This window comes from Podarcis erhardii, assembly GCF_964252035.2.
Source record: "Podarcis erhardii genome assembly, chromosome: 15".
NCBI lineage: Eukaryota > Metazoa > Chordata > Lepidosauria > Squamata > Lacertidae > Podarcis > Podarcis erhardii.
This window is the reverse complement of record NC_138505.1, coordinates 17,246,920-17,259,336: the sequence shown is the minus strand read 5'-3', so window position 1 is coordinate 17,259,336 and position 12,417 is coordinate 17,246,920. Positions and strand designations below refer to the sequence as shown.

The 12,417-nt window shown below is 46.9% G+C and overlaps 1 protein-coding gene across 1 annotated transcript in view; it reads right to left on the bottom strand.

Moving 5' to 3' along the window:
• ITGA10 (integrin subunit alpha 10) overlaps window positions 1-12,417 on the bottom strand; it is a 55,134-nt gene that overhangs the window by 2,169 nt on the left and 40,548 nt on the right. The window contains exons 16-29 of the mRNA XM_081841667.1: window positions 11,825-11,991; window positions 10,882-11,024; window positions 10,552-10,662; window positions 9,621-9,706; window positions 9,218-9,359; window positions 8,387-8,479; window positions 7,964-8,040; window positions 7,012-7,101; window positions 5,342-5,426; window positions 4,480-4,593; window positions 3,557-3,658; window positions 1,911-2,024; window positions 1,079-1,177; window positions 574-687 (exon numbers count right to left, since the gene is read on the bottom strand). Coding sequence (XP_081697793.1) covers window positions 574-687; window positions 1,079-1,177; window positions 1,911-2,024; window positions 3,557-3,658; window positions 4,480-4,593; window positions 5,342-5,426; window positions 7,012-7,101; window positions 7,964-8,040; window positions 8,387-8,479; window positions 9,218-9,359; window positions 9,621-9,706; window positions 10,552-10,662; window positions 10,882-11,024; window positions 11,825-11,991 — 1,537 coding nt within the window. The remainder of the gene's footprint in view (window positions 1-573; window positions 688-1,078; window positions 1,178-1,910; window positions 2,025-3,556; window positions 3,659-4,479; window positions 4,594-5,341; window positions 5,427-7,011; window positions 7,102-7,963; window positions 8,041-8,386; window positions 8,480-9,217; window positions 9,360-9,620; window positions 9,707-10,551; window positions 10,663-10,881; window positions 11,025-11,824; window positions 11,992-12,417) is intronic.

Sequence of the window (12,417 nt, the reverse complement as noted above, 5' to 3'; positions counted from 1 at the left end):
GATAATTGTATGTAGCTGCATATACTCTTGTGTCAATCTCAGTTTTCACGAACCTTTGGGAATAAACAGAAGGCTAGAATTTAAATCTCTCCCTGGCCCACTAGGTTCTCTTTATGTAGGGTTCCCTTCGCCACCTACTAGCTGCAGTGGCTATCCTCTGCCTCCACAGTTGGAGGCAGCAAGGCTTCTGAATACCAGTTGCTGGAAACTACAGCAGGGAAGAGTATTGCACATGGTTGACCACTGTGAGAACAGGATGCTGGACTAGAAGGGCCCTCTTTGGCCAGATCCAACAGGCTCTTCTGATGTCCCTATGGTGACCTCCAAATGTTTCAGACCACGATTCCTGGGAGTTGTAGTCCAAAACATCTGGAAGGCACCAGGGTGCGGAAAGGGCACTTCCCCCCTGCCTGTGTCGACAGTCCCAGGAATTTTGTACCATGTGATTTTTCTTTTGGTGCTGTGTCTCAGCAGTTAAGAATCCATAAGCTAGAAGGCCAAACTAGTCATGTGACCTGTTTAAGCTTGTCTCCCTGTGCAGGTGCAACCGGAGGCCGTTAGCATGACTCTTACCCTCCACAAACAGATGATAATCAGAGCCAGCAGCAGGAGCCCTCCAATGATGCTGCCAATCAGGATCCAGAGCGAAAGAGGGACCAGATTGGTCTGGATGATCTCCAAGATGGTCTGCAACGAGAAAGGGGAGAAATCTGCTGAATCCCAGCAAAAAGCCCACTGGTAGTGTTGGGAGGCGTGATGAGGATTCAGAGACAGCAAGAGAGCAGTTGACATGAAAAGGGTTTTCTCACTGATTTCTCTTAAGCCTAAGCCCAATACACTCAACTCTTTTTTTAAAAAACACACACCAAGCTTTCATCCCTTATTGCTATTGTGAATACATATAGACAGGTCCCGCTTACCATACACATTGCATTCCCTGGAAATCATTCACTTGCATAACAAAGTCAACAATTTCCATTCATTCTTAAGGGGATTTGGGGGGGGGCTGTGATGCAGAAGCTGCTACAGCTCAGACCACCACAACCCCAGCCTTAGAAAGGCCAGCAGCCCCTCCTACCTCCCGTTGATGGGCAGCTTCTGGCAGCAGAAGGAAGCTCTCCTCTTCTTGGCTGGTCAGCATGAACCTGCTCACAACCTTCACGGTCTTGAATTTAGCCTTCATCCACGAGATGGAAAGAAAGAGACAAGAAGGGTGTTTAGTAGAAGAAGAAGAAAAGCCTCCCAAGGCAGGTTTCCAGCTGGCAAGTGCATTTATTTTTGTTTATTTCATTCTTGCATTTATCCTCCAAGGGAGTGTGGTGCATATGGCTCTCCCTTACCCCACAACAATCCTGTAAGACTGAGAGGCTGTGATGCCCCTGGATTCTCAGCACAACACTGCTTTACTGAATAGAGGCAAGTTTGCCTTTTTTAGGGGTTGCATTCCACAACCACCATCACCACCTCAACCTGCTACCAGATGCTCTCTAACCCTGTTGCGTTCTTGAACAAAGCAAAGAAGGAATTCCATCCTGGTGACTTTCAAACTCACCAGGTGCTTCCAGGGGAGTTTACTGCTCTATCTGAACAAATTGGACATGCAGGTTTTATGCAAGGTCCACACAGTCATAGTCACGACAGCCTGCGCATGCACACACCTATCTACCTATGCACACAAACACATTCAGTCCAGATCAGTGGCGTAGCATGGGGGGGCAGGGGGGGCCGGCCGCAACATCTGGAGGTTAGGGTTAGGGGGCGCAAATCACTTGCCTTGCCCCGGGTGCTGACAACCCATGCTACACCACTGGTCCAGATTTTCCCATGCTACCAGTGAAGGGCATATAAGACCCTCTTAAGCAGGAATTCAAGGGTGCATGCATGAGAGAGGGCACAAAGTCTGAGCTCACCCTCCTGAAAAACTCGTTGTGAACCGCTCTCAGCAGGTGGATGGAGACTTCCGCGTTCCTCTCGATGTGCGGCAGTTCACACTTCACCACTTGGCATCTGGCGTTGGTGCAATTCTGGCAGGAAAGAGAGACCTCAGCCCTTTCTTTGCCAAGACCCAATCAAAGCATGGGCAGAATTCTAGGCATTTTCTGTACCTTTCCCCAGCCTTCCCCACCCCCACCCCTACTTCACAACCTAGGCTGCTTCCAGATGTGGGTGCATTATTTATTTAATTATATGTTGCATATTTAAGCCCCACCTTTTTCCCTCCAAGGAGATCAACGTTCTCCAGCCCTCCTCATCTAATCCCCACAACAACCCTATGAGGTACGATAGGCTGAGAGGCAGTGACTGTGTTCCAAGTTACCCAGGGAGCCTCATGGCTGAGTGGGGAACCCTGGTCTCCCAGTTACTAGTCCAACACCGTAACCACTGCACAACCCTGGCTAGCACCCCATCAGCAATCCTTGCTGTCCTCCTTTAAGCCTGCAACTGGAAGATCAATTCTTCTCTCGGGCTTCAAAAATCCAAATAACATTATGAAGTGGAGGGGGTGGGTAGCCCCCCCTTTTACCAGGCCCAAATGGGGTGGTTATGGGGTGGTTTTCATTGGTAACATGGTGTGCATGTGGTAGGTTTAGGGGTTTTAATCTGTTTTAGTTTATTGCTGATTTTACTTTACAGTGGTACCTCGGGTTAAGAACTCAATTCATTCTGGAGGTCTGTTCTTAACCTGAAACTGTTCTTAACCTGAAGCACCACTTTAGCTAATGGGGCCTCTCGCTACTGCCATGCCACCATCGCACAATTTCTCTTCTCATCCTGAAGCAAAGCTCTTAACCTGAGGTACTATTTCTGGGTTAGCGGAGACCGTAACCTGAAGCGTCTGTAACCTGAGGTACCACTGTATATTTTGAATGTTTTAAAATATATGCTGTTAACTGTTTTTACTAATAATTGTATTGCTTTATTTTCTTTCTAAATCGCTATGAAGGTTTTTAAAAAAACAATCAAGCGGTAAATGGTTCTCATGAAATCTAAACAAACAAACAAATAAGTAAAAATTTGTGTACACACTCTGCAATCGTGGATGCAACATAAAATGGGGTCGGGGGGGAGATATCTCCACTTGGCACTCTCCCTATTTACCTTTCTGGATGGTACCATTTTAAATTGTGTTAAAACGATTTTAACTGACATTTTTGTTTGCACTAAAATGCTTGCAATGGAAAAGCAACAGTTGCGTTATGATAGAGACAGCCAGTCTTGAAGCTGCCTGAATCACAGTGAGGAAGCCAGATGAGGGAAAGTTGGAAAAAGGCAAATACATCTCCTTCTCTTGAGTTACTTTAAACCACATGATGGCACTCTTTGTGTTGCAATCTGGCCAGCACTTGTTTTTAGTTTTTATGTCTATGTTTACCCAAAAAAGCTGAGCCATTTTGTTTGCTATTCTCTCCAGACAAGATATCTATTATTTACTCTCTCATCTCCACTCATACTGTACATAGTTCCTGCATGAATAAGCCTTTAAACTCCAGAAACTGTAAGTGATTACTTCAATCAAATTCACCCAAGCTGCAAGGTCTGCTAACAGGGCACTCACCAGTTTCTCTACGTGCACAAGTTCTTCTGGATGAACAGGGATCATCACACCACCAGCTGCATTTTGAGAGGCCTCTGTCAGATTTTGCATGGTGCAGGTCACCTGGAAAATGGAAAGGGACATCAACATGTGTGAGGGGTCCTTCTAAGCTTTTCCTTGAGCACCTGCAGCAGACACCCAGGTCTCTGAACAGGAGCGGATTTCCTTCCCTCCCCTTATTCATGTTTGGCCCCTTCCCATTTTGCACTCTCTGTCTTAAGATGTCCTAAACAATACCCAGCAGCAATGCTATTTTTCTAGAAAAAGAGGCGCCGGAACTCACCATGAAAACTGTCTTTGTTCTCTTATAATGGCAATAGCACCCACCTAAGAGGTGCTGGAACTGGCAAATTCTGGCTGAAAAAAGGCCCTGCTCAGCAGCCAGCTAAAATTAAGAAGAACCTGCTGAACCCAAAGTGCTAGAGGAAGTGGTCAGAGCTGTTTGCAAATTAAACTTTACTAAAGCTGGGCTTTTAGAACATTTAGATCTAAGGACTTGTATAAGAGGACCTTGTGAGCCATGAGCATAGGGAAAGTCTGGTTGCTGGATCAGGCCAAAGAGGGCCTATCTAGTCCAGCATCCTGCTCTCACAGTGGCCAACTAGATGCCCCAATGGCAACCACAAGAACATCCTTTGCCAGCAAGATAGTAGGTGTTCACTCTAAACCAGATTGCAGATTTTGAAACTGAGCAAATCAGCAACAGCAGCCTTCTAGGCCAAATCTGTCCCGATGTCATACGTGGTGCATTGCCAGGGCTGTGCAAGAGAACTTGCCACCCCATGAGCAGCAAAGTGTCATTTGGAATTTCCCCCTAAGACCCCAAATGACAACAAGAACAGAGGACCCAAAGCACTTATACGGGTGAAGGCCTAGTGACTCACGTTATCTGCAATGATGCGTGTGACGGAGAGGAATTCACTGTTCTGATAGGCTGTGGCAGGCAGGTCCATGACAAGGGAGAGATTCTCCACTGCATAACAGCCGAGGTTTTGCACCTACAAGGATGAGAAGAGTGTTCAACAGATGAAGTGAAAAACTGCACAAAGCTTTAAAAAAAAAATCATGTAGGGTCACCATTTTTGGAAACTGGAACCTGAAACTGTGGATTTCTCTAAGCTGAACTTTGAAAATCTAATTGGGCAGGAGCTATATACTCAGTCTCTGAACCCACAGGAGTGAACAGTGCCTTTGCCAGTTGCTTTTCTTCTTTTTCTATTAGGCATTGCAGTGGTGAGAAGAAAGATGGTCACAGTAATAAGTCAACAGGTGTGTCTGTGGAACCAGATGCCCAAAAGAAAGAGAGGGGAGCCTGTGGCTTTCTAACTGTTATCAGGCTCTGATCATCCCTGACCATTGGCCATGCTGGCCAGGGGGCTGATGGGAATGGGAGCTCAAAAGCTTCTGGGGGGCCAGCCCCGATCTTAAAGCATTGGTACTCCAATTTTCCTGGGTCTGCTGGAGAAGCATTTAGTCATCTGAGTCCTGCAGTCTGGATTAAGCTTCGAGACTTAGACCCCTGATAAGCTAGACTTCTACACAGAGATATGCTTGTATATTTTACTTAGAGGAGCCCCTACCTGCGATCTGAGGTGGTCCAGCCCAGGCACAGGTTCGCTACTGCCTTACTAATGCCGCTAATGATAAAGCGTGATATTCTGCAGAGGAGCCCTGCCAGAGAGAAAATTGGCCACCCTTCCCTGTGTTACTGCCGACATACAAATCCTGTCCCAACTCCTTATTTACCTTGACAGTAGTCCTGAACTCAGGGCTCATACCGCTTGGAAATGTCCCAACAGGATGCACCTCGTAGCGGTTCAGGGTAGACTCGCTGAGGGAGAGAAGAACCATAGAAAATAAGCCGGGTCAGTTCTAGATTGTGTAGGCCTTTAGTAGCACCTGTTTCTCCCCCTGGAAGGTAAGCCATGTAGATCAATTGTAACTTCATCTCTTTCCAAACTCCATATCCATTCCAATATCCCTTGATGGTTCAGGCAGCTATCCCTGGAGGGATATCCCAAAAGGAAGAGATCTTCCCAATCTATATATTATGAAAATGGGAGGCCTAGAGATGTCATCACCAATCCTTGTATTCAGACCACCCGTAATGACAATAAGTGCTGTGGGATGTTTAGAGCTAATGAAACTCAAAAGGTTGTCAAGTTCAACCCACCCATCTAAGGTAAGTAATAAATTAGTGTCGGATAACCAGTCTCATATAAGCAAAATGCTTAAGTCTAATTAATGCATGAAGGGGTTTATGCCGTAGGGTAAGCTGTCCTGCCAGGCTTAGCTAAGTCACTCCACCTCGAGAAGAAGGAAGTCAAGTCTACTACCTCCCTCAGTCTACCATGTGAACTCCTATGTGTAAAGAGGAGCTGGTGGCTCCCAGCTCAGAGCTCATGGCTTTCTGCAAGCCACCCTTGTGTTCCTATACAAATAATTTAGGAACTTTCACCACTTTGAAACTAACCTACCAAAGTTTTGCTGCCTGTGTTTTCTCAACACTGTACGGGAAAACACATGAATCTGACCTTTGAAGAGTTTGTAAGTAAACCATTGTTAACTTACCAAACATGTGGTCTTTTTCTATGCTAAGGGCAGAGGGGAGTTTTGGAACTTAAAGGGTAAAGGGACCCCTGACCATTAGGTCCAGTCGTGGCCGACTCTGGGGTTGCGGCGCTCATCTCGCTTTATTGGCCGAGGGAGCCGGCGTACAGCTTCCGGGTCATGTGGCCAGCATGACTAAGCCACTTCTGGCGAACCAGAGCAGCGCATGGAAACGCCGTTTACCTTCCTGCCGGAGCGGTACCTATTTATCTACTTGCACTTTGACGCACTTTCGAACTGCTAGGTTGGCAGGAGCAGGGACCAAGCAACGGGAGCTCACCCCGTCGCGGGGATGTGAACCGCTAACCTTCTGATCGGCAACTCCTAGGCTCTGTGGTTTAACCCACAGCGCCACCTGCGTGGGCATATTAGACCTTTAAATAAGCAGCCTATATATTTCCACACTTTACTTTGCTGCATATCTTGTGATTTTACATCTCTGCAGGGGTTCTCTCACAAAAGAGTACTTGCCCCAACCTTGGATTTTGCCATCCAGGGAATTCTCCTTTACGGGCCTATTTTTTTCCTTGCCAGCCAACAGTTAGAAGGGTAATCTAAGTATGACGACAGGCCAGAGTAGTCCTTTTGGGGAGTTGCATCAGAACTGAGAGCATCCCTGCATGAGGAACCAGAGCCTCGAATGTCAACAGAGATAAAAGGTAGCCATTGGACTGAATTAGCCAAGTGATGATGGTGTTCACATTTGGTTTACTCTCCACCCTGGGGGAGCTGAATCATCCTGCCAGGGACACCTTGCAAGGAGGGGGCTCCGTCCTCTTATTCAACCTCTACACAGAGGTCCTCACCTGGTCAGCAAAAGGTCGGGCTCATAACGGATATAGGCAAGGGGCTGTGCCATGTTGTCGGTCAGGGTCTCATTCAATTCATGGCTGTCACTGCAGGAAAGATAATAGAATCATAGAATTGTTGGGCTAGAGGGGACCCAAAGCATCATCAAGTCCAACCCCTGTGCTGCAGGAATCTCAGATAAAGAAGGCAATCCAAATTCTATTTAAAAACATCCAGTGAAGGAGAGTCCACCACCTCCTGAGGTTGTCTATTCCACTGTCGAGCAGCTGTCCTGTCAGAAAGTTATTCTTACTGTTTAGTCAGAATTTCTTCCTTGTAATTTGAACTCATTAGGCCTCTGCAGCAGCAGAAAACAAGCTTACCCCATCTCCCATGTGACAGCCTTTCAGATATTTGAGCATGGCTGTCCTATCAGCTCTTAGCCTTCTCTTCTGCAAGTTAAGCATCCTCAACTTCCTCAATCATTCCTCATTAGGCTCAGTTTTGAGGCCCTTGATTTTGAGGGCCACCCTCCTCTACACAACTTCTAGTTGGTCAAATGCAAAGCCAAATAACTTTACAGTCGTACCTTGGTTCTCGAACGCCTTTGTACTCGGGTGTTTTGGCTCCTGAACGCCACAAACCCAGAAGTGAGTGTTTCGGTTTGCAAACTTTTTTGGGGGGAAGCTGAACATCCGACATGGCTTCCGACTGAGTGCAGGAAGCTCCTGCAGCCAATCGGAAGCCACGCCTTGGTTGTCGAAAGGTTCCAGGAGTTGTACAGACTCCCAGAACGGATTAAGTTTGACAACCAAGGTACGACTGTATTGTCATTGGCCATGACAAATCTGAATCAAAAATAAATACAAAGCTGAAGAGGTGGTTAGATAGATAGATAGATAGATAGATAGATAGATAGATAGATAGATAGATAGATGGCCTTCATTCTGACTTTTCCCTGGTTCTCACCTGCTGGCTGTGAGCTTCACCTGTGCTTTGTTCAGAAGGGTGGAACAGCTGAATTCAAACTCCAGGACAAAGGCTACCTGTGAAAGAGAGAAAAGAGAGAAACATTCCGCATCTGCTTTTTCTACACCATTCATAAACTCTGTACCACAGCTGTGTACGTGCCATACATTGGCTTCCCTCGATGAACTCTAGGAATTGTAGTTTGTTAAGAGTGCTGGGAAATGTAGCTCCATGGGAGGTAAACTACAGATCCTAAGATGCTTTGGGGGCAGTCATGTGCTTTAAGTACACAGCCCACGTCTTCCTTTAGCTGTCTTTTATTTTATTTTTCCTACATGAAAAAATGGAATACTGTTCACCTAGGAAATGCTCCAAGGAACCCCGCTCTAAGGGGATCCTGAAGAGCTGCTCCTTCTTTCTCACCTTTGCTAAGGACCTGAAGACAGGATAGCCCACACGGCAAGCTCGGGTTTGGGAAGACGGGGAGGTGCATTCCACCTTCACTGAGTTCTCCCCCTGTGGAAGGAAGGAGAGAGCAAAGCTGCAAAAGGAGAGAACCACCAAGCGCATGGAATGGGATCCAGCCTCCTCAACTTGAGTTTCCCCCTTTTGCTTTCCTGGCAAGAGCTTTCAGAAAGGTTCACGGGAGGCAGAGATCCAACGCGTAATGTTGCTACACCTCTGTGCTAGAGAAAACTGTGCCCATTCAATTTCTGCTTATCACACAGGTGTTCAAAGAGCCTTGGGCTGCGGAGGCCAGGTTGTATACCTTCTGGGCTACAGAAAACCTGCAGGATTTGGTAAACAGTCGCATATTCTCTGCTTTTGTTTTTTTAAAAAGAAAACACACACATAGACCGTGTGATTGTAACAAAGCACTGTTGGCTGCAAAGACAAAGCTAGAATCCTTGGTGCAATCTCAGAAGTGAGGGGAGTTGTTGAATTTCTGGAGCTCAAGTCCCTCCCCCAGCCCCCCAATAAGAAGAAATGAAGAAGCAGAATAAAGGATGTGAAAATATGCACATCTGCATGATTCACACAGGAGTTTTCAGGTTGGCACCATGACATTTAAGCTTCAGAGATGTGACAGCCTCTCTTTCCAGAATGCTATGGCAACTATCAGTCCTCCTGGAGCCAGCATCGTCCCTGGCCAGAGGGTGACCCTCAGTATCCTAGTGATCATTTCGTTCTGCTTCCAGCCCATCACTTTTGACCACAGCGGAACGTCAGTCGGGAACAGGGCCTCTGCTTTACCTTGAGCACGAGGCTGGAAAAGTGGAGGTTTCTGGAAAACCAAAGCCACAGGCTGGCATTGTAGGCGTTCTCCTGCTTGTTCTCCAGCAGGACGTCCACCAAGACTTTCCGCTTCCCTTTGCGGATCACGTGCGGCTTCTGCCTGGAACGAGAAGAGGAGATGGCAAACGCCTGCCTTGCAAAAGGTGAGGAGGGCAGGAGTCTTGATTTCTGCCCAGCCTCCCAATCAAATGATTCTCAAGCTGGTTATCATCAGCAACAGATCTCCTGCCACCTGTTACGGAGGAACTGGATTGACAGGGTCCTGGGACAGGAGGACCAGCAAGTGACTGATGAACTAAGGTGATGAACTACTTGCTTGGCCTGATGTAGGGAAAGAGGGACCTTTCACTCTAATTCCTACCTGGATCCTGTGATGTCCATCTGAGCTCGCAACACCAGATCTGTTATACACTCATCGTCTTCACCACAATCCTTAAAGAAGGGGATCTAAAGAGAAAGCAAGAGGCAGGATGATTCTGTGTGATGCAAACCCCTCTCCACAATATTATTACTTTATTAATTTATTTTTATTTTATATTGTATTATGAATTAATCACAAGTCAAAAACAGATAAACTTATATGAATAGGTTACACAACTATATAGTTCTCAAGCAAGGTACACAAAAGGGGGATGCTGCTCTGTTTCTAAAAGCAGCCGTATATGCATTAGATAAACTAGTCCTTTTAAAAATTCATTTCAGTAACTATACAATAAAATTAGACAAATACCACGTAGGTCATAATAAGGTCTAACTGTAACAATACAAAAATAATAATAGCAGTAATAGCAAGAATTAAGTACCGTGGTGCCCCGCAAGACGAACGCCTCGCAAGACGGAAAACCCGCTAGACGAAAGGGTTTTCCGTTTTGGAGGCGCTTCGCAAAACGAATTTCCCTATGGGCTTGCTTCGCAAGACGAATGTCTTGCGAGTTCCTGCGGGGTTTTCCCCCTTTTTCCCCCTTTTCCTAAGCCGCTAAACCGCTTATCAGCTGATCCACTGATAAGCCGCTTATCAGCTGATCCGCTAAAAGCCGCTAAACCGCTAATAGCGCTAATCCACTAAGCTGTCAATGGGCTTGCTTCGCAAGACGAGAAAACCGCTATACGAAGAGCCTAACGGAACGGATTAATTTCGTCTTGCGAGGCACCATCTCCAAAATGAAATCTTGACCCCCAGGTTAGCAAAGCAGAAAGCAGGTCTTGTAGGACATGCAGCAAAGATGGTTTGGTTTGACGTGCGGAATGGCATGGGCCGTTGGTAATGGGGCATCTGTGCATGTGCTACTCACCAGTTTCTTAACACTGGTGGGTGATTTATCGTCCAGCACAGGGCCTGGCTCAGCATCATTCAGTGCAAACTTCACCAGGACTGCAACCGGCCTCAGGTAATCGGAGGTGTCCTGCAAAGGATAAACAAATCCAGGGTTGTCTTTAGACAGCAGGCCTGATAAAGATTCACAGCATTGCTGAGATTAAAACAGGAGAACACCATGCACCTTGGTGGTTTCTGGAATATTTTAGCGTGATTCCTGCATTGCAGGGGGTTGGACTAGATGACCCATGGGGTCTCTCTCTGCATCAGTCGGAGTCAGAACTGACCCACCCACACTTGTACTCACAATCACGTGGAAACGGACTGCCGAGCAGGTTGTCCTGCCCACGGTGGCCCGGGTCCTCTTCTGCAGCAGCTTTTGGGAGTTGCCATCGAAGACGGCCCTTGCCCCAAACTTCCTGTCATCCAGGGAGACGTTGTACTTTATACCTAGGGCCAAGCAGTGAGTGGAGTCAAGCAAAGCCAGCCTTTGCTAACCGTGGACTACATTTCCCATCCTCCTTGGGCACTGGCCATGGGGGCTGGGGCTGGTGGGAGCTGCAGTCAGAAACTTATGGAGGGTCCTAGGCTGGTGATGCCTGGTTTCAGTCATGTGATCAGCCAACAGCCAATCACAAGGCTCCTCAAGAGCTGGCCCAGAGGTGTTGCAAGGTAGTTTAAGATTAGGGCAGGCATAGGCAAACTCAGCCCTTCAGATGTTTTGGGACTATAACTCCCATCATCCCTGACCACTGGTCCTGTAGGGATGATGGGAGTTGTAGTCTCAAAACATCTGGATTGCCGAGTTTGCCTATGCCTGGATTAGGGGCACAGGCCTACAGGCACAAAAACGAGTTTAGATTTAAAGTATCACAGAAGGCAAGCTGCCTGATTTCTCATCCATATCCCCCTGGATAAATTCTTCAACAAATCTGCCCCCTGCCCCAGATTGCCCCCAATCAGCTTCCCGTTAATTAATTTACCCCCAGTTAATTTTCCAACTGATCCTGTTTGCAAATCAATTTCCCTTCCATTGCCCCCATTCATTATCCTGTAAATAATCTCTAGTTAAAAGTTACCTTATATTTAGTTATTCCTTCCCCAAATTAAGATCCTGCCTTGCAACCCAGATAACACTCCAATTCAAGTTTTCTCCAAATGCATTAACTGCCCAGAAACAGTCCAGAGGACACCGTGGAGAAGATCCAGCCAACCCCTAACAACTTGCCTGCCGAGAGGGCGCTACTCACTGAAGTGGCTGTCCCTCGGGCCCAGAGACCGGGAAGACACCCTGAAGCAGATGTTTGCCGTCACACAAAGAGACTCCTTTCCGTTCCTCTGGCAGTTCTTCTGAATCACATTGATGGACGGAGGGTTAGCAGTGACCGAAGTGTTGACCTGCACAATCCTCCTTGACCTGCCCCCCTCAGCAAGAAGGAAAATGATATTGTTAAATAAATAAAAAATCCCAAAGATGGGCCTAAGGTCTGCGCTATTCGTCTGAAGCAATATCGTATCACTTTAAACAGTCATGGCTCCCTGCAAAGAATCCTGAGAGTTATTAGGAGACCCCTTATTCCCCTCACAGAGCAAGGGATTGATTGCTAAACCACTCAGGGAACTGTCGCTCTGGAAGGGGAATATGGATCTTTCAACAGCTCTTAAAATACTACAGTTTCCTTTGGGGAAACTGTGATTGTTTAAAGTGGTATGATACTGCTTTGAGGGGCAGTGTGGTGTAGCGGTTAGAGTATCAGACTAGTCCCTGGGGAGAGACCAGTGTTCAGATTCCCATTCAGCCATGAAGCTCACTTCAATGACCTTGATGTTCCCTCTGCCCAGG